This window comes from Vombatus ursinus, unplaced genomic scaffold (assembly GCF_900497805.2).
Source record: "Vombatus ursinus unplaced genomic scaffold, bare-nosed wombat genome assembly UNPS02014779.1, whole genome shotgun sequence".
Lineage (NCBI taxonomy): Eukaryota > Metazoa > Chordata > Mammalia > Diprotodontia > Vombatidae > Vombatus > Vombatus ursinus.
In genome coordinates this window covers 25797560-25820334 of record NW_020954557.1, presented here as the reverse complement: position 1 = coordinate 25820334, position 22775 = coordinate 25797560, and the positions used below count along the sequence as shown (strand labels likewise).

The 22775-nt window shown below is 33.7% G+C and overlaps 1 protein-coding gene across 3 annotated transcripts in view; it reads right to left on the bottom strand.

Annotated features, from left to right (window-relative positions):
• Window positions 1-22775, bottom strand: part of TFPI (tissue factor pathway inhibitor) — a 124045-nt gene that overhangs the window by 758 nt on the left and 100512 nt on the right. The window contains exons 5-8 of one of the 3 annotated variants that reach the window (XM_027865933.1): window positions 16976-17152; window positions 14178-14273; window positions 4349-4373; window positions 1206-1938 (exon numbers count right to left, since the gene is read on the bottom strand). In XM_027865933.1, the coding sequence (XP_027721734.1) occupies window positions 1926-1938; window positions 4349-4373; window positions 14178-14273; window positions 16976-17152 (311 nt within the window). In that variant the 3' untranslated portion in view covers window positions 1206-1925. Of the gene's footprint in view, window positions 1-590; window positions 771-1205; window positions 1939-4348; window positions 4374-11102; window positions 11319-14177; window positions 14274-16975; window positions 17153-22775 lie in introns of those variants that run through there. The other 2 variants (XM_027865930.1, XM_027865931.1) reach the window with 2 other exon arrangements.

Genomic DNA, 22775 nt, shown 5'->3' with positions numbered 1-22775 from the left:
AGTATTAAAATAAATAATTATATATTATTATTATTATTGGGGATGGATAACTGGATTTCAAAGCGGTATGGCTACCACTTGCTGCATCTACATACAGACGAAAAGGACTTTAAAGTCATTGTTCTGAATTAAATAAACATAACATGCTATAGAGATGAGAGAAAGTTCTACTGACTTTTATACTTTCTTCTTCAGAGAGAAATGAATGCATATTTTCAGCAAATTTAAGAAAGAAAAAAATAACCTTTGGTATATTTGTTTTAACTTAAATTTTTAAAAGCCAGAAACTATTAGAAAACCATTTAAAACAACAGATTATCATTTGTAAGCTCCATGTTTTTCCACACATACTCATGTGATCTTTATGGGACAATTATTCCAATTAGTCATGACAGATATTTCCTTAGCTAGGAATAGGATGGAAAGTAGCTTTAAAAAAAGAATAAAGCTTTTACTTTTGTATTAGGTTATGTCTATTTATGTAATAATATAAAGAAGTTTAGTTCTTGGTCAGCTTTCTTATTTAAAATATACTTATATGTTTAATTCTTTGGACATATGCAATTTATTTTAGAGAGGGATTTTCATACCTTTCTTACAAGTCCTGAGACATGATTTTTTAGAAGTGAAATTGTTTTCATTCCCACCACATCCACTGTAGTTAAAAGAACGACATTTTCCAATAGCAGAATTAAAATAAAATCTTTTCTCATTGGCCCTGCAAAGTCCTCTATCTGCAGGAGTCAGACACCAAGAAGGGCCATAGAATTCTAAGAATATTAAAAAAAAATTGTTAGAATGATATAACATGTAATCATGCTCATATCTTCACATTACAATAAATTTATTTAAACATCACATTTTTCTTGTAGACTTTCTTATAGAATGTCTGTGAAAAACCTAAAAAGAATTATTTACAGTTGAGAGATGAACTGCATTTTAGCACATTAAAATCCATTAGACATCCATATAAATGCTTCAAACTCAAAGTGTTCTTTAAAACAAGGCTTTTCATTTCAAGAACATACAATAGAAATTAAAATTATAAAATATAGTACTACGATTATACTTCCTAGACAAAAAAACTAGCAAATATTAACATAAGCCACCACTAAAATTATTTATTAAAGATCGATCACACAACAAAATGTGAGAAGTTAGTGAAAAATCACTATCCTTGTTCTTTCTCATTCACAAAAGCATTGGTTGATATACAGAACTGAAGTATTTTCCTAATGTTCAAAACAGGAAGACTCAGAATAATGACTAAAATCTGTATTCATGGTATGCCACAAACATTTTAATCTGTTTAAGAAAATTTTGAATGGTGCATGAGGATTGCAAAAATAAGCAACGAGTAATATGCAATGAGATTTGCCTTTTCAGTCTTCAAAGCAAGACATACTGAAAAGATTATTAGCCTTGCTGATAGCGTTTTCACATAAAGCAGAAAGGAACTGAAGTCTCAGATCTGGATAATGGTTACATGTTTGGCAGAAGAGAAGGCAATGCCAAAGCTGCTGCCATCAGAACTCCTGGGTCTGTGAAGGAACATGGACCTTCTTCAGAATCAGAAGAGAAAATACTCCAAAAGGTAAAACAGAGATACCCTTACTCCATGAGTAGGGGAATGAGTCTCAGTTTAACAAAAGCAGTTAAATCTCTTGAAAAAGTCTTTCCCTGAGAGGAAATATGTGCTTTCTCTGAAGAGAACAAAAATATCCATCAAGAGTGAAGGAAAAAAGTTGCACAGACAGGATGGAAGGTGGGGAAATTTCAGAGGTCTCCCCATGGGTGAGCTACAGCATAGAAAATGCAAATGAAGAGGGTTTGTCAAGTTGTCAGTGATGATGGGACATAGAACTTGAGGATCCAATAGCCAAAGAGGTTCAGAAAGCAAGAGGCTGCCTGATGGGGAGAAAACCTCAAGGGATTAGGCTGTAAGAGAAAAGAAACAAAATGAGACAATTCTGAAATGGACTTGCAAAGGTTTCCCAATCTTCCCTTTATAACAATCTATAGTGTTTTTAATAATCATGATAGGAGTAATTTTGATATAGCTTTAAGATACGCAAAACATTTATTTGCAAAACACAATACACATTCAGTATCCAAAAATCTTAGTACAGTTTTAAGTTATTAGTGCACCAAGACTTTGGGACCTTGTATAATTTACTTGATCCTCAAAATAACTCTGTGAGGTACGTGCTACCATCTATCTCCATTTCACAGGTGAGAAAAACAAGGTTCAGAAATTTTAGTGGAGTTCACCAGTCACACAGCTCGTAAGTATCACAGTGTATGAATACTTGTTCTTAATTCCAACTATAGCACTTTACTATTATGCTGAACCTCATCCAACTATCTTTTTGTACCATTTTTGCTCTAAAATGTATTGATAGGAAATGCTAGATGTTCTGATATAAAAGCTAATTTATTATGTACTCCTATGCTCTTCTGGGAAATGTTAAATAAAAATGAGGAAAATTATTCTGTGGGCAGAAATAGGGGGAAATTATTACCAAATTACTATTACATTAGACCAAAGTCATTCAGTTTTAATATAGAAGGAATCTCAAGTTGTATTTGAAATCTATAGAATCTGAGATTAAAATGCACTCATGAGTTTAATTAAGAAACAATTTGAGATTGTGCAGTTCCATTTGCACCTCTTCATATTGGGAAACAATAAGATAGTGAATCGTGAGAAAAGTTATGGGATTTTTTGGCAGCATAAATTTCTAATTAAAATAAACATAATTATGCATCTATCCCATAAGTTCTTTATCACCTCTTATTTATAAGATCAATATATGCTTCAAGGATCTATAATTGTTTTGGTATACATACTCTTTCCACTAATGTGGGTCACAATCTGTCCCTACCTTAATGAGTTCTGTGATAAGTTTCTGTGGGATAAAAAATAATCACCACTATGAACTTGGTTGGGTTTGATCTTAAATCAAGAGAGACATGGTATATCACTGGGCCTAGGGCTTGTCAGAGCTTGTGATCCCTTAATATAGCCTTTGAAAACCAATCCCCCAACTCTTCTAATATAAGATGGTCTTCTGCCTTAAGTTCTACACTGTTTCCTCATTTTGCAATAGAGGTGACCCCATCACTTTAAATATGACAAACTTAATGCCTGGGCAGACTAGCTAACTTGTCCAAGGTCACAGAGGTAGGACTTAAACCCACATTTGGAAAAGTCAGTGATCTTTCCACTAAGGAAAGGTAGAACCAAATTGCCTTCAATTGGAAGGACAATATCTTGGAACCTATCTAGGTTCTCTACAGATTTGTTTTGCAAATAATTCAACAGGCTGATTAGGATCAAAGCTCTCTTATCATTGGCCAGTTTGAAATCTAGGTGTCTGCCTTTTATGAGACTAGGACCTTGGCATCTGTGCCCTACTATTGGTAAATCCTTTGTTTAAAAACACCAGTAGAAACAGATATTGAAAACAAATTGTTATTTCATCTTATTTATATAGTCCTAATACCAAGGCAGCTGGTGAATTTAGTGGGGAAATGGAACTACTGGTTTTCTCTTGTTCTATCTACTTCTATTCCTTTCAGTTCTGAGCAAGGAAGGGTAAGACAGGATATCAATGGGACCAGAGGCAGAGGTAGCCAATATCCATTTCATCTTATCAGTGTTGGTTAGAGAAGCAAGTCATATTACCTATAGACACAGTGAACATCTACCACCTTGGAAATTCCCCAAAGTACCAGAGATCAATAGAATTCTCCTTTTACCATCTGATAGGGGCTATTATTTAGTATCACTAATGTAGTCATAATGAGAATATGACTAAAGTGTGTGTGGAAGACACTTTAAGATTTGCAAAGTGCTTTGTACACATTATCTCATTTGTTCCTCATAACAACCCTATGAGATAGGTGCTATTATTAACCTCTTGCTATAGATGAGAAAACTGAGGCAAACAAAGGTGAAGTGGCATAGCTAGTAAGTTAGGAATAGACCTCAGGTCTTTCTGACTCCAGATCTAAGACTATCATCTAGGCCACCTAACTTCTTGTCCAAATCTATAACATGATACGCTTTATACTGTAAGAGCTATCATCTAATTACTACCAACATCAACCCCCAAATAAGTCCCACACACTTATATATTATGACTATATTAGTAGAATCCCATTAAGAGGTTCTTTTAGATAATTTAAAGATTAAATAATCTTATGAGCTTTATAGAGGAGTGTCAGTGATTTCCTAAGAATAACTCGTTAGACATGAAATGCTGTTTTTTTATTTGTCTGTGAGGAACTATGTTTTTTTTTTTTCTTGCTAAATGTTTGGTTCTAGAGGAACACATGAACTTACCTCTTTAATATCAACACTATAGTATCTATAAAAAAAGAAAACAGAAAAGTCTTTAAATCCCACATAAGTGTGAATTTGGTTTCTTTTTTAACATTTAGTGGAATCTGAACATACAATAAAAAGACACTAACCTGGTGTTGCTTTGTTCCCCAAGGAAATACACAAAGCCAAATGGCTTACTGTCTTTAGGATGACATCATGATCATTAACTTGTCTCTGAAGAAACTTTGTTGATAAAGATCAACAAATTCAATCAACATTTCTAAGGTCTGACAAATAGAGCATAGTGCTAGGGACCAAGGAAAATTAGACAAGTACAAGATGGTTCCTAGTTTCTAGCAGCTCATAATATAACAAAGCTTGAAAACTGTAGATGTGGAACCATTTTACCAACTGTAACTTCTATGATCTAACAAAAATAAACAGCCAGAACACAATATTCAAAACTCAGTTCAATTATGTAGGAGGTTTTTTATGTCCTTAATGCCCACTCTATAATTTTGTAATAGTAGTTAACAACAGAAGTAGTAGTAATAATAATAGTTGCAGTAGAAATAATAGTAGTGGTGGTGGTGATGGTAGCAGAAGTAGTAGTACTATAGAAGAAGAAGAAGAAGAAGAAGAAGAAGAAGAAGAAGAAGAAGAAGGAGGAGGAGGAGGAGGAGGAGGAAGAGGAGGAGGAAGAGGAGGAGAAGGGGGAGGAAGAGGAGGAGGAGGAGGAAATGATGGCATCCTATGATTTCATTAGAAAAGGGGACTCCCAATGAGGAGATACTCTGTACCAATATAGAACAGCACTCCAAAATTTAAAATCTCATGGATCTTCCTGGGACACCAAGAGGTAAAGTGACTTGCCTAGGCCCAGAGCCAGTATATATCAAAAGCAGGAATTATAATTCAGGTTATTCTGACACCATGGCTCTATCTCTATCTGCTGTTACTCTAGTTATTTTAACTTTAAATAAAAGTTTAATCTTTTAATTGTACTGACCTAAATTTAGTATCACAAAAAGTAATGTAAATCACATCAACTTTGATTTAAGAAATAGTGAAGTAGTTGACTTGATTTAGATATCATTCAATAAATATGTTGCTACATTATTCTTGCTTTTTTCCATCTTCCCAGAAAAATTGGTTTGTCAAAGGATGTAGAATGGGGAAACTTAAGTTAGTTTATTCAGGAACAATTTATTATTATTATTATTATTATTATTATTATTATTTTCTGGAAAATATTATCCCAATTATCATTTGATAAAATAATAATAGTAATACTTTATATTTAGATGATTTGCCAAGCACACTAAATCAGAAAGCCACAATTTTGCTTGGTAAGTCAGCAGAGAATGGGGAAATATTCTGAGGGACTCATTTCGGTACCTCTTGAAGCACTAAGCTAGAATGGAGATGAAGCTTTGAGCAGTTTGCTAAGTCTCAAGCCTTTGGAAAACTGTCACAAATTAGGCCTGTAGGAATTCTTTCTCACTGAGGAGAGAATATTTAAACCCAACTAGGGAATAGAGAATCTGGGTATCTGAACAAGTTTGGGGATCTGAGCCTATGGTATGAAACAGCCTTACTGATAAGATAATCAGGATTCTGACAAATGGAGAGAATGGTGGAATAGCATTCCTAACCAATATAATTATTTATGAACTATCTTCAAACCATGATAGTCCTAAGGAAATTATATGGAGAAAACAAAATAAAACAAAACAAAACCTCAAGGCAGAAATTTTCAAAATCATGACAAATGTTTTCTTCCTCATATGACAGAAAAATAGCTTTTCTCTGCTGTCTATGAATAGAATAGAACACCTACAAAATGTTCCATATCCAAAGGTGAAAATTAACATTTTTTCTGGACTTCTTTAAGTGCTAAAAAAAAAAATCAATTCAGAGGACAGCTTCCTTTTGGAGAGTTGATGACTTTCTTTCAGCTGGAAATTATTCCCCTGTTTCATGCTCAGCAGGACAGCTTTGTTGAGTGATGGTGAGAAAGCTTTCCAATCTGCTTTGACGCCAGGACTCCAGCCTCACCTATAGAGACACAGCTAAGGTTCCAAATTTCTGTATCTACTTCAGTGGATGGCAATGAAGCACACAGTAATGTTATCTTTTGGTACAGAATTGAAAAAAATATTTTTTGGGGGGGTTCCTGTTAATTTAGAAAAAAAAAACATTGAAGTCTACTTTTATAGTGGATCTTAGGAAGTTTTATAAATGATGATAGTAAGGGTTATGATGACCAAAATAATGGTTAACATTTGCAGTAGGGAAGAATTAGCAAATAATATCTCTAGTCTGTTAGTTTATTTATTTACAAACTTCTAAAAATTGATTATCTTTTGAGTTTTGGAGGTTGTTTTTTTTGGGGGGGGGCTAGACCTATGATTTTGCCAGTTTACAGCACTTCCAATGTATAATTTACTCTACCAACACAACCGGCAACTTCTCTGAAACATATAGAGATGGCTTGGACACTAAGGGACTAAGTGAATTGTTCAGTGTCACTTAGCTAGTAGTGTCAATGTCAGATCTTCCTGATTTCCCTTGCCCAGCATTCCTTTCCATCCATTTCATCACTTTACTTCTCAATTAGGATCCTTAGGAAATGAAATTGGGCTTACATTTCATATTAGATAGTTCACACAAAGAAAAATAATACTATTTGAGTAAAAGCATGATTAAAATTGAGGATCTTACAACTGTCATGTTTAATACAAATATAAACAGAAGGAAAATTCATGACTTTTGGAATTATTTTTCCTTGCTAAGAACATTAGTTGATTTTGGTATACAAACACATACACATAGATACATTTCCCTCCAAATACACTTGAGAACTAGTTAGCATACCCAGATAGAAATATTTCTCTCAGAATAAATTATATATGACTAGAAAAGGACATTGGCCAATTATGCCTATTATCAATCAGTGGACACTTGAATTGATCAATCAATGAACAAGCATTTATTAAGTACCTATTTTATGCCAGACACTGTGGTAGGCACTGAAGATACAAGCACAAGTAATGAAATAACTCCGATCATAAAAGAGTTTACATTCTATTGAAGACAACAAATACATATATACTTATATATGTATAGCTATATATGTGTGTATGTATATATATATATATATCAAGTGTTCATATATTATGTACATAATTATATGATACAGTACACGCAATCATTTCATTATGTATTATTTGTATGTGTATTTCAATATTATTTCTATATTTCTATATTTAACTGCTTTGTATGTATTTGTGTTTAGAAACATACATGTGTGTAATATATCTACATACATGTATATAAAACATAGATTATATTACATTCATACATATATACATGTATACAGGTTAATATATACATATGTATATATATAAAAATATGCACATATATATAGATATAAATATATGTATATTATTTGCAGTCTTCACCAATAGAATTTATTTGTGTGTGTGTGTGTGTGTGTGTGTGTGTGTGTGTGTGTGTGTGTATGGGTATATATACACACAAATACAAAGTTGTTAAACACATGATAATTTGAGAGGGAAGTCACTAGCAGTTAGGGGGAGGGACCAGGGAAGGCTTTATGCAGAAGCCTTTGCTGTTGCTGCATCTTAAAAGAAGAAAGGATGCTATGAAGTAGAATAAGAAAGGAAAGTACTCTGGGCAAGTGGGATGACCAATACAAAGGAAGTAGGGTATCTTTTATGAGAAGACACACAGTCAGTTTGGTTAGTTTGCAGAGGGTGGGAGATGAAGTGATATTGGTAAAGCCTAGAAAGATAGGTTGAATAAAGTTCATGAAGGGCTTTAAAAGCCAGACAAAGGAGTTTATATTTTATTCTTGAGGCAATAAGACAATTGAAGTTGATTGAATAGGAGAGGCAAATGGTTAGATTTCCACTTAAGGAAGATTAATTTGACAGCAGTGTGAAGCAATGTTGATGGAGTAGTTCAAGGCTTGGGACAAGAAGAGCAGTTTAAATAATACTTTGTAATAATATAGGCAAAAGGTAATGACAGCCTGAATAATACCTAGCATTTTTATTGTATTTTGAGTTTCACAAACCCCTATGATAATGTGAAATCCTGAGACCAGGAAATGACTTATTTTTCTACTTGTATCTCCAGTGCTTAGCACTGTGCTTTGTACAAAGCAAGTGCTTAAAAATACTTCAATCTTTCTTTCATTTATTCATTTCATTTGATTTTCACAATCACTCTGAGAAGTAGATGATTATTCTTATCATCATCATTTTAAAGATGAAGAAACTAAGGCTGAGAGGTTAAATAACTCATCCAAGGTCATACAGTCAGTAAGTATCTAAGACAGCATTCACATTCAGGTCTTTCTTCCTGATTCCAATTCCAGTCTTCTATCAACTGTGGCACCTAGCAGCCTAAACTTAGATATTGGCTGTGAGATTAGAGAGAAAGCGTTAGATGTGATAAATGCTGTATAGGTAGAAATTGCAAACTTTGTGACTTGGTTGAAGACACGGGGTGAGGTAGTATAAGGAGTGGAGGACTATGCTGAAGTTGTGAACCAGAGAGGCTGGAATGATGTTGGTGTCTTCAACAGAAATGGGGAAATTTAAAAGATGTAAAGGTTTTGGGGAAAGACAAAAGCTTTTGGACATGTTGAGTTTGACATATCTCCAGGAAATCCATTTTGTAATGTCCAACATAGCTGGATAATTAAAGAATTAAGCTCAGGGGACAGATTTGACTGGATACACAGAATTATGACTCATCTGCATGGAGATGATAATTAAATCCATGAAAGCTGGTGAGTTTTCCCAAAGTGTAGAGGGAAAAGAGAAGAAGGCCTAATTTGGGGCAAATCCACAGTGAAAGGGGCATATAATACAGATGTGTGATAAATGAATATTTCTCTTTTGCATTTAATAGCTAATTATTGTATTAGGGCCAAGGTTTTCCCCCTTTTCTACTTCCTCACCCAGAGCTCAACCAGTGTGGTTTCTTTCTTTTAGAGATTTACCCAGGCCAAGATCTAATCAGACAGTAAAAGAAATTCTAAGTTTGGGCTAATGGATGTATTCCTGCTCATTGTGTATGCTCAGACAGTTCTGGGAAAATGTGAATCCTCCTTTTTGTCAGACGGGTGATATGGAAATTGATGTCTCTTTGACCAAGATTTGGTAACACAGGTCATGTACCCCAAGACCCTCATATTAATATAGCCCATCACCCATTGTATTAACCAATCATAGTTGATTACCACTCTTCAGAAACACCTACTCTTCAAAGGACATATAAACTGTAATCCCACCACTATTAGGGGTCTTTGGTCTAAAAGAGATGGCCAACTGACCACCTTTTTATTAATAACATGCTGACCTTATTAATAAAATGATTAAATTACCTAGAAACTATATTTCTTGGATTTTTTTTAATCATCAGAGATAATAAGCCAGCAAAGGAGACTGAGGAGTGATCAGAGAGGTATGAGAAGAACCAAGTAGTGTCATAAAAACTCAGAGAAGAAAGAGTATCCAGGAAGAAGAGATAAATCACCGGTGTCAAATGTGGTGGATAGATTATGAAGGATGAAAGTTGAGAAAAGACCATTACATCTGGCAATTAAGAAATCATTGGGAACTTTGAAGACAGCAGTTTCACTTACATGATAAGGTATAAGCCAAGATTGCGAAGATTTGAGGAGGGAAGGCTAGAACAATAATATGCTATTTCATACATGGATTTTGAATGAATATCTATGGATATATACATAGAAACAGCATATATTTTCATTGAAGTGTATGCTATAACAATTTCTGAATTAGATCACTTCCCAATTAATTTATTTCCAAATTATTTGTATCAGACATTCTTCTTAATTTCTTAATAGCAAAAATAACAAAAATATCAATAGTTAAACACCATATATAGATATTTAGAAATACATAGATATATAGTTTATATATAAAGGCAGTTTGATGTATAAAGAGAGCAATGGACTCAAAGTCAGGAAGGCCTGTGTTCAAACTTCAGACTCTTATTTTGTGCCCTGGGCAAGTTACTTAACCTTTCTCAACTCGGTTATTTCTTCATCTGCAAAATAGGTGTAATAATCACTGCTCTCTCACCGGATTGTTGTGAGGATCAAATGAGAAAATATTTGTAATGTACTTTGCAAACCTTAAAGTGCTATGTTATATAAATGTTAGTTATTTTTCTTGCAATAATTATTATAAAGTACTTTCAGCCTTACAAAATACTTTGCTTATGACTACCCCTTAAGGCAGATGATGCAGGTTTTATTACCCTCATTGTCAAGATGGATAAACCAAAATTTAAAAGCATAAAGCCATATATATTTAGTTATATGGCTAATAAGTATCAGATCCAAAACCAGATTGCATGTCCTTTTACTCCAAATACTTCTCCCACCATAGATACATTGCAGTTATTCAAATAATCTTTATAAATATCCAGTCCCAGCACTATCTAGTTTCACAGAATCATTGTTAATTCAGGGTATATGCTTGGCTAATATGGGACACAAATGAATGAAATATATTAATATATTAGCAAATATCCAAACTTTATTAATGAGATAATACTAGAAATACATTAACTTTACTCTATTAAGAACAAAGAAAGTACTGAAAACATGGACTTTTGTGTGTCCATAAACTACAACCCAATTGTTCTATTGAGTAGAAATGTCTGCAATTTAATTGAGTTCCTCATGAGGTAGTTACTTCCCTTTCAATGAAGATGCTCAAGAAGAGGCAGCATGAGGACGTTCCAGAGAAGGTCTTGTATTGGATAGAGTAGAGGGATTTCTATCCATTTAGGTCCCTTCAAACTCTATGATTTTATATGATTCCTAAGAAGAATAATTGTATGCAACTGCAGAAGGTCATCAGAAAGACTTGGTAAAAGTGATCAGCGTTCTTCCAACCATCATTTGATGTCTTTATTTTAACTGTGAATCACAAAATCAATCAAGATTTGCTGAATGCCTGCTCGGTAAATGCAGAGGATATACTTAAAAAAAAAAAAAGATGTTTCTGCCCTGAAGGAGCTCTCAGTCCAATTGGGGCAACAAAATTAACAACCATGAAAAGAGTAGCAAGTAAAAACAAGATATTATATGATTACACAGTAGTTAATGAGGTACAAATTATTCATTTTATAAAAGATCAGATGAGAGAGAAATAGCGAGAGTGGCAGCAGTGAAGGAAGATTTCATGGAAGAAGTAGGCTTGAAATTATATATTGCAAGGATGGTGAGTATTTGAATTGAGAATAGTCAGAGAAAGACATTTCACTTGATTGTAATAGCATGATTTAAGGTATGGAGATAGTAACGAACATGGTGTTCATAAATTTGTGAAGGGACTGGATGGCAGGTGGTTTTTGGAAAATAGAAATAAAGTTTGTTATAAGGTTATAGAGCAACTTGAAAGACAGGCAAAGACCTTTTTTCGTAATGCACTAGATAATAGGGTGTCATTGAAGGATTTTTAGAAGAAGGATGGCTAAATGAAAGCAGTGTTTATGATCATTTATATAGCAATGTCCAAGATGAACTGGAAAGAGAAAAATTAAAGTTAAGGAGGTCAGCCAGAATACTAATGTAGCAATCCAAGTATGAGAATAATGAAGGTATGAATTAGAGCAATGAAAGTAGGAATTTAAAGGAAGCAAGTTTGGAAGCATTCAGGAGGAAGCAAAAAAAAATGTGGGGGGAGCAGCTGGGAATAGAGTTTAAGGATAGAGACACAACAAAATAGTATCTAAAGATATCAAGAATGTGTGATTAGCAGCACAGTAGTATTGTTGACGAACATGTAAGTAGGGAATAATAAAATATGGTTAAAATACTATTCCTAATTTCAAAATTAAATGAAAGCTCTACATAACCATATTCTCCATAGCTAATTAAATCATTTAAGTGGCAAAAGTACCCTCTTACTTTGATCTAAAGTTTTGCTATTATTTGCTATTACACAGATATTGTAAGATCAGTGAAGGCTGATTTTTCTTTGAGAACACATGGCCTTATACATATGATAACTTTTCTATGGGTTGGTCCGAATGGTGAGAATAGTTATCTATTTCACTAATGGTAAAAAAATCTATTTCGTTTGCATACACAGGCATGGTGTTACTACTATACAGACATAAAAAAAAAGTTATATGCTGGAATACTGAAAGGAAGGGCCTGCTATGGCATAGTTATAAGACTTCTCATTTTGTACTTTTTGTTGCAACCAATCTATGTTTGGGGAAATGATTTCAGAATGTTTCCCTCTCACATCCTGTACAGAAAAAAAAAAAGAACCCAAAATGCATGCACACATACAACCTCCCTCTCTTCCCCCAAAACAAATATAGTTGCATAGACTACCTGGCTATCCTGTTGTCTCGCTAGGCAAGGAAACAACTACAGGGATGGGCTTGGGAAGAAGGGATTAGGAGAGCATAGCTCATGTTCTTTCTTATTTCCTTACTGAGTGTGCTGATCAAATGTTTCTTAGCCCAAAAGGGAGAGTAGAGAACAATATTTGGTGTAATTTACATAGACCATTAAAATAGGAACCCTATAAATCCTACAGGGAAAAGCATCAGTCTTCCATTTCTGTAGAAATAAATAGGCTTTTCACATAGTTTTTTGTCTTGTGGGCTACCTAGCAAGAAAAGTATGTTGTTGTTGCTGTTGCTGATTTAAATTTGATACATTAGAGAATTTTACCAATGATAGAATCCAAAATCTTAGGCCAATGAAAAAGTATTTTCAACAAATTAGCTATGAATATATTCTGATAATGTTTAAAATACTTTATACTGTTGCACCTCAAGGAAAGACTTAAAAGTTCTCCTTCCTTGACTTTACCACAATGAAGTAAAAAGTATTTAAATTTTTTTTCTAGGTGTTTAATACTTTTGGGAGTCATTTCAAGAAGAACGTTATCTAATTTATCCTCATGGGATAAATTATTATTCCCTGAGAAACAAAATAGCAAAATACCTTAGATAAAGGATTAATATATTGCCTAATGTGTTGAATGCCAGGGTATGACTTAAAGATCTGCTTTAATATTTAGTCAAAAAGTTCTATATTCTAAACTGAGACATGTCTAACCTATTGGTAATGACCATATACCTATGTGGAAAGCATCCTTTATTTTCTAGTATTAAACCATGAATTATTTATTACTAAGGAATGACAATTTGCTGGCATAGGTCTAAATAGTTCAGAGTCCAAGTAAGAAGGAAAAAAAAAAGACAAGGCCTTTCCATTTGTTTTCTTCTCTTGTTTTCTACTCCTTTTCAGGGTGGAGCATAGCTTCCTGTCCTTTTTGCATCTAGTTAGTGAAGATGTTGCCCCAAAGTAAAAGGTAAGAAACAAAAGTATACCAAAAGATTCATCACAGGTAGATAATTCATTTTTTTTCCAATCAAGGGAGGTTAAAGGGGATGAAAATATCATAATCCCCCAATTTTATTGCGAATATTTTTTAAAAGGGATAGAATCATTTAGGGAGGAAAACATTGATTTAGAAGCACCAATACACAATTAAAAATAGAGTTTTATAATCCAATCAGCAAGAAAATGAAAGAATTGCTCTAATCTAAAATTCAATTTACATTAACAGTTTCAACAAATATTAAGTCCTTACTTTAGTGAAAGGCACCATATGCCAGGTTATTTGGAGGATATGAATAATTACATGTAGTCATTGAAAGCAATTTCCTTAGCCATCTATGATTTTATTTTAAAATCTTTTTACTTTTATAATTTCTGGTACTAGCAAAAAACTCAGCAGTAGATGCTTACCAAAAAGTTTTCGAACTTCAGTTGGCTTGGTTGTTGAGGAGTTATTGTTTTCTGGAACAGCTATTTTTTCACCATGATCTATTTGCACTGTATCCACTAGGAAAATTCCACACATGAATAAAAGGTTATTCATCATTTCAGCCTATTAACATAAGTATAAAATAAGAAATTCATAGCAGTAATGAGAAGTAAATATCCAGGTGTGTTTTTTTTTTTTTTTTTTTGCTTGAAAACTTCTTTATTTAGATCTCAGGGCAAATCACTAAAATTTTCTGTGACTGAGTTACTTTATGGGTAAATGAGGACTAGTTAACTAGTTGACCTTCTAGGTTCTTTCTACCTCTAAAATTGATGACCCTGTATTATAAACTTCTTGTTAACACAGTTTTATGTAGTTTCATCTGACTCAATAATTATCAGTAACCTGTAAATATACACTACAAATATCATAGGGACAATTTAACAAATATTTAATAAGCAGTTATTTTATATAGTATACTGTACTAGGTGTTTGTATACAAGGACACACATACTACACTACATAAGCTCAAAGAGTTTACAGTTTATGTAGGGGAAAAAACATTCATAGTTAAGTGAAAATAAAGTATATAAAAACTTATGCAAATTGATTTCAAGAAAAAGTGAGACAATTGGGGGTATTAAGAAAGACCTTTTGGAAGATTCTGGGAAAATGAAGTAGGTCAGAAAATTCCAAATTCTCCAGATTTCCCCCACAAAGAAGACAAAATAGTGCTTCAGGGCAAATGTAGAGCAGTAAAAATAAACAAGAGTGGGGGCAGAACAGTAGTTCTTTTGGGACAGTTGGAGATCTGGAGAAAAATCCTAAGACTAAGGTTTGGTTCTAGTGAAGTGTAAACACCTCCAAGTTAGTTCCATTGAAACTCTAAGTGGAAAGCCCTGGGGCTAGCTGGGTTGGGTGGTAGCCTCTGCCCCATCCACAGGAATTTTCACCTCCCAGTCAGTGTAGGGAGTTGAATGTCTGAGTGGGGGAAGATTGAGGGAACCTATGGTGACAAGGGACTACAGGCCTAGCTATACTGCTGAAATGTGGCCTGGGCAAGAAGGAATCAGCACACACCTGGTGAGTGCAGAAGTATGGGAGCAGGGATGCTGCTGGCTGTGGGCACTTATAGGAGTTCAGAGTTCTTGGTTTCAGTTCCAAGACAGAGGGGAGTACTGAAGAAGAATCTGAGGCCAGAGGCACCATCTCCACACCCCATGACTAGAAGTGATTACAATAATAAACTGCTACAAATTAAAAAATAAATGAGCAGGCAAAAGGGAAAGAACCCAACTATAGAAAGTTACCATAGGAATAGAGAAAACTGGGGTTTGTCTTCAGAGGAGGATAGTGAAGCAAAAAAAGCCTCTTCTACCCCAAAGAGTAACATCAAATGGTCACATGCCAAAAAAGAATTCATAGAAGAACCTAAAAAGACTTTAAAAATCAATTGAGATAGATTGAGGAAAAATTAAAAAAAAAAGAACAAGAGGGGGCAGTAGAAATAGAAAAAAAAATCCACCAATCACCTCCTGAAAGAGATCCTATGAGAAATTTTGAAACCCCCAGCTCAAGGAGAAAGTATTATGGGCAACAAGAAAAAAAAAAACAACAAAACTCAAATATGGCAGAGCCATAATTATAATCAGACAAGATCTAGCAGTGGTGACACTAAAAAACTGCAGGTCTTGGAACACTAAATATTGAAAAGCAAAAGAACTGGGGTTATAGCCAAAAATATCATACCTAGCAAAGTTAAGCATAATCCTGAATGGGGAAAAAAAAAAGATATTCAATGAGTTGCCAGACTTTCAGGATTTTGTTACAAAAAAACCCCTAAACTTAATAGAAAATTTGACATACAAGATCCAAGAGAAATATAAGGTACACATCAAAAACTAATTACAAAAAACTCAATAAGGACAGACAGTTTACTTTTTATATGAGGAAATGTAAAATGTATGTCTAAGATTGTTATTAATTATTGGGTAGTTTGAAAGAAAGACTGGAGTAGGCCTGAGTATGATGTGATTTTAAAAAGTAAAACTGTTTAGGTAAAGGTAAAAAGAGTAATTATCTTATATGGATGAGGTGTGAGAGGAAGAACTAACACAGAAGAACTAGATGGGGGTGGGGGGGCTTCTAGTTCTGGAACCCTGTTCTAATTGGGAATGGGTTATAGATGGAATAGTACACATATATCTAGAATGGTATGAAAGTCTTCGAAGTTCAGAAACCAAATAAAAGGCTAAGGGGATAGGTACAGGGGAGAGGATAAGGGAGGGATTTTTAGAGAGAACCATACTCACATCAGATGTGGGTTAAAGAGAGAAAGAGATCTTTTATTGGAAGTGGTACCTGCATTGTCCTTGGAAAGAAGCTAGGAATTTTAAATGGTAAAGATAAGGAGGGAGACATGGGGACTTGGAGGCAGAAGTTATAATGATACAAATAAGGAATAAATATCAGCCTACTTTGACTGGAATAAACAGTGTGTGAAATAAAGTAATATGAAATTAGACTGGAAAGGTAAGTGGGAGTCAAATTATTGAGATTTTTAAATACCAGAATGAAGAGTTTGTATTTTCTCCTAAAAGTAATATGGATCCACTGAAGATTTGTTGATAGGGCCTAATTTGTTCAAGATAAGCTTTGGCCCAAATATATTGGTGTAGGTAGACAAGAAATGGGAGTCTTATAAAATTGTTTTTGATTTATGCAAGATGCTGTCAATATATTTAAAAATAAAATATAGCAAAATATAAAATCAACTTACATCCATCCTCACAGAGATTCTTGCATTCTTCCAAAGATTCAAAGTTGTTGGCATTGCCTAGGCACCCGCCATACTTGAAAGGTTCACACTGTTTTGATTGATTATTATAGAAATACCTGGGAAGTAATCCTCGACAAATTCCAGAATCTTGTTCCAAAAAGCAGATTTCAGGCTTTTCTAGAATAACGATGATGATAATAAAAGCATTGGATTTATTTATAACATCACTAGTTTTGAGTTAGGATTCAAAAGAGCAAGAACATTTCAAACTATAAGAAGTTTGTAGTAAAAATAATAAAATTTCAGAGTTGAAAATATAATTTAACTTTCCATATTTAAGTCTGAATTCTGATTCTAGTGAACTTGAAATGATTCTTTCTTTTGGGGTAACACCCTCAGATTTATAGGCCAAATGTAGAACAACATTGGATAAGGCATCAGATAACCTGGTTTCCAATTTTAGCAATTACCAAAGTAGCTGTGTAACCTGGATTGTTAGCACCTCTGGGCTTTAATTTCTGCATCTGTAAAGTGAAGGAACTGTAGATTAAGACCTGTAGTGGCCCCCATAGATCTGATCTATTCCAACCCTCTCAATTTATAGATGAATGTCCTAAAGCCCAAGGAAGAGAAATGATGTGTTCAAGATCATGCTGGAAGTAAGTGGCAAAGGAATGAGTATTCAAATCCAAAGCCAGGTCTTCTGACTACATTACTGTTTCAACTGTATCTCTATCACTTTCTCTAAGTTTTTTTCCATATGTAATATATAAACATACACAGACACAAACAAATGGTCATGTATCCATATATACACATGTGCATATGTAGCTCTATATATGGTCATATGTGTACATATTGACACATATATATTACATATGTGTAGTTATTCAGAACACCCATTTATATATGTATTTAGATTGCCAATGTGGCCAGTTTCAAACTTGTTATATCAAATCAATTTGTCTTTGTCCTAAAAAAATGTAAATTGATTTAAGAAACAAATTATTTAGGGTTATATTGACATAGGTATTGGATATTCTGCCATGTAATTTCCTAACATTGGTAGAAGAGAATATGTTGATGGAAGAAGTTACAGATGAAAAATTATCTGGCTGATTGACCCCCCTTCACACTCTATTCTTGAACTCTATTTTTATGCCATCCTTTTTCCCATTAGTCTAGCAGCATTTTACCAGATTTTTATAACATGAAACTTATTCTTAAGATATGGCATGTTAAGGTAGAGACAGGGAAGAAAATATAGGCAGGTTTTTCCTTGGGAGATATTACTGAGTGCATGACTCAGTAACTCCTTTTCCATTATAACTTTGATAGTTTGTGAAGATACTTAGAATGCTGGTTTGTGTTAGAGCATTAATAGCAGTCTGCAATGGAAAGGATAAAGTGGGAGGAGTTTTGCTGCTCATGAAACACTAGTGTGTCTGATATTTATCAAGAACACTATGGAGGGAATGAATGAGTCAGAATAGGAAGGAGTTCCCATAACTGCATTTATCAGATAAAATCTGATACCTGACTATGCCAGGTATATATATATATGTATATATATACATACACACACACACACACACACACATATATATATATATATATATATAACCTGTACTGTCCTCATACCTGACTGAGCCCCAGGTAGAAGCACAGGATTGTAGGGACAGCAGAGTTTCCCTGAGGTACTGAGCAATAATTAAATTGCAGTGGTGTCAATTTTGTTATCCAAACCAGGCAGGTCCGCTGGTTATCAAAACAGTAGTCAAGGAATCTGAATTTTTGACTTTGTTTATCTCAACACAGAATGAATGGGATACTGAAAGAATTATCTGACTGAAGGTATCTTTAGTTTCAGTCACCATATAATTGCATCAATTCTTTCTGTATACATTTATTTCTATCTTTCTCTTCTTCCCCTTCTTTCTTTTCTGTCTTCATTTCTTTCCATCTTTCTTCTCTTCCTCTCTTTCTTCCTTTATCTTTTCCTTATTCTTCTGCTTTTTCCTTGTAACATAGTTTGAAATCTGGTACTGCTATTCATCTTCCTTCACATTTTTTTTTGATTCCCTTGATATTCTTGAACTTTTGCTTTTCCAGATGAATTATTGTTTTTTTTTTTTATCTCTACAAAATAATTATTTGGTAGTTTAATTAATATGGCACCAAATAAGTAAATTAATTTAGGTATAATTGTCATTTTTGTTATATTGATTTGCTCTATACATAAGCAATTAATATTTCTCCAATTGTTTAGATTTGTCTTTATGTGAAAAGTGTTTTTTATTGTGTTCCTAGAGTTACTTGATGTGTATTGCCTAGTAGACTCCAAAGAATTTATATGGCCTGTAGTTATTTTAAATGGAATTTCTTGTTCTATCTCTTTCTACTATTTTTGGGGCAATATGTAGAAATACTGATGTTTTATGTGGGTTTATTTTATATTCTGTAGCTTTACTAAAGTTGTTAATTATTTTGATTAGTTTTTTAGCTGATTCTCTAGGGTTCTCTCAGTATACCTGATGGTATCATCTGCAAAGAGCAATAGTTTTGTTACCCCATTGCAGGTGCTTATTCCTTCAATTTCTTTTCTTTTTTTTTTTTTGTCTTATTGCTATAGATAGCATTTGTAGTACGATATTGAATGATGATGGTGATGGTGGACGTGCTTGTTTCACCCCCGGATCTTATTGGGAAGGTTTCTAGATTATCTTAATTATACATAATGATTGCTTTTGGCATAAATAGATACTACTTATTTTATTTATTTCTATTTTAAGTGATTTTAATAGGAATAGGCTTTGTATTTTGTGAAGTTTTTTCTGCATTTATTGATATGATCATATGGTTTTTGTTGTTTTTGTAATTGATTGAATTGAATATACTTATAGTTTTCCTAATATTGAACCAATCCTGCATTGCTGGTACAAATCCCATCTGGTCATAATATATGATCTTTGTAGCATATTACTGTAGTCTACTTTCCAGTATTTAATTTAAAATTTCTCCATCAATATTTATTGGAAAAATTGATGTACCATTTTTTCATCTATTTTTGCTATCCCTGTTTTATGTATCAAAATTATAATTCTTTCATACAAGGAAATTAGTAGCATTCCTTCTTTACCTATTTTTTTCAAATAACTTACATATTCTTAGAATTAATTGCTCTTTAAATATTTGGTAGAATTCACTTTTAAATCCATCTGTTCCTGGAGATTTTTAAGTTAGGGTTATTTAAGTATTCTAGTTCTTCTTCTGTTAATATGTGCAATATATTATGGTAAATTTTCATTCATTTCACTTAGGGTATTAGTTTTATTGGCATTAATTAGGCAAAATAGCTCCTAATAATTACTTTAATTTTATCTTCATTAGTTGTTCACTTTTCATTTTTGATACTGGTAATTTGGCTTTCTTTTGTAAAAATCAAATTAAGCAATGGTTTATATTTTTACTGTTTTTTTTAATAAAACTAGCTCAATGGTGGGGAACCTGAGGCCTCGAAGCCACATGTGGCCTTCTAGATCCTTGAGTGCAGCCTTTTGATTGAGTTTAAGTTTTACAGATTAAATGGGGATTTGTTGTGAAGTTCGGATTCAGTCAAAGGGCCACACTTTAGGACCTATAGGGTCCTCAGCCCTGAACTATCTTATAGATTATTAGTCCAATGGAGTTTTTGTGCTATCAATTTTATTAATATCTCCTTTGATTTTCAGGATTTCTATGTTGTCTTTTAATAGAGAGATTTAAATTTGTTCTTTTTTCTAGTTTTCTTTTTAGTTGCATGCCCAATTATTTGATGATCTTTTTCTCTCTTTTACTGATGTACGTGTTTAGACATAAAATTCCCTCTAAGTCCTGCATTGACTGCATTTGACAAATTTTGCTTTATTGACTCTGTTGCCATTCTCTTTATTGAAATTTTTATTGTTTCTATGATTTGCTCTTTGACCCACTCATTCTTTAAAATTAGATTATTTAGTTTCCAATTAATTTTATTCTCTCCTATAGCCTTTTATTGATTTTTTATTGTATTATGGTTAGAAAAGAGTACATTTAATATTTCTGCTTTTATAAATTTGTGATATTTTTATGCCTTAATACATTGTCACTTTCTGTCAAGGTGCCATGTATGGCTGAGAAATAGGTATATTTTTTTCTATTCCTATTTATTTTTCTCCAGAGGTCTATCATACTTAAATTTTCTAAAATTCCCTTCATTTTAACTTCTTTCCTATTTAGTTTATGGTTAGATTTATCTAGTTCTGAGAGGAATAAGTTGCAACCACCACTAGTAATTTTACTCTCTAATTCTTCCTATAACTCATTTAACTATTCCTTTAAGAATTTGGATGCCATACCATTTGGTGCATATATGTTTAATATAGATAACTTCATTAATTATGGTGCCTTTTACCAAAATGTAGTTTCCCTGATTATCTTTTTTAACTAGATTTATTTTTACTTTGGCTGTATTTGAGATTGTGATTCCTGCCTGTTTTACTTCATCTGAAGTATAATAGATTCTGCTCCAACCTCTTATTTTAAGACTGTGTGTGTCTTTCTTTTTCAAGTATGTTTCTCATAAATAGTAATTGTTGGATTCTTTTCGTTAGGAATTCTTGAAAGACTCTATTTCATTGTGTCCATTTTTTCCCCTGAAAAAGTATATTTACTTTTGCTGGGTAGGTTATTCTTGACTGTAATCCGATCTCCTTTTCCTTTTTATTTTTTTAGCCTATTTCTTTACTTTGAACTTTATGTTAGAGTCCGGGGAGGGAAGAAGAGCTATCCCAAGCTTCAGGCTTTTTTGCCCTGCTGTTTCCCCAGCAAGTGAAAACAAAAGGTCCCTGCTTTCTTGGACCGCAAGTACTAGCAAACCTTCCTCTGCTACCAGAACTAGGCCCTCTGCTCTCTCCAACCTGTAACTGGGAGTAAGGCCCTTGCTCCTTTGTTACTGAAAGTACTCTTCTCTACCCTGGAACTGCTATCTGGAACTGGGTAATGAGTTGCTAAGGTGCACCCAGTCCTGTACCCAGTGGCTATACAGGGGTCCCCTGTAATCTCTTTATGAACAAAGGTCCAATCCTTTTACCATCTCTGGATGGTAAGAGTTCCATGCTATTGCTTGCTGCAGCCTCCAAGAACTACAGCTGGTGTTGCTGCTACACTGCTCTTCAGGACAGTCCCCAACCCAGTGTCACAGATCTCTTCTTCTGACCTAAGTAGTCTTGGACTAAGAAATAAAATATTTCACCCTGACCTTTTGCTGGTTCTGCTGTTCCAGAATTTGATTTGATGCATTATTTTAAAGTTGTTTGGAGGAGAGAGTTGGGAGATTTCAGCTGGCATGCTCTCTCTAACTCTATTTCTCCTCATAGATATATTAAACTTAATATGTCCCAAATTGAACAATTTTTCAGTTCCCAACCCCCTTTCTTTCTTATTTCCCCATTATTAGCAGGATTTTTCTCTATTCTAAGTTTATATCCAGGGACAGCTGAAATTCATTCCCCTATTATTATTGAGGGTATCACCACCCTGTTGTCATTGAGGCTCACAAATTAGCTGTCATCCTCAAATAGTGACTCTTGCCACCCTTCCAGTCCTCTCACATACAACAAATTGCCATATTCTTCATAATTACTTTCCCAAATGTCCTCCTTACTCATCTAATGCAGCTACCACCCTGCTGTAATTCCTGATTGCCTCATAACTAGATTACTGCAATAGCCTATTGGTTGGTCTTTTGGCCTCTAGTCTCTTTCTAGTTCATCCAGACTCC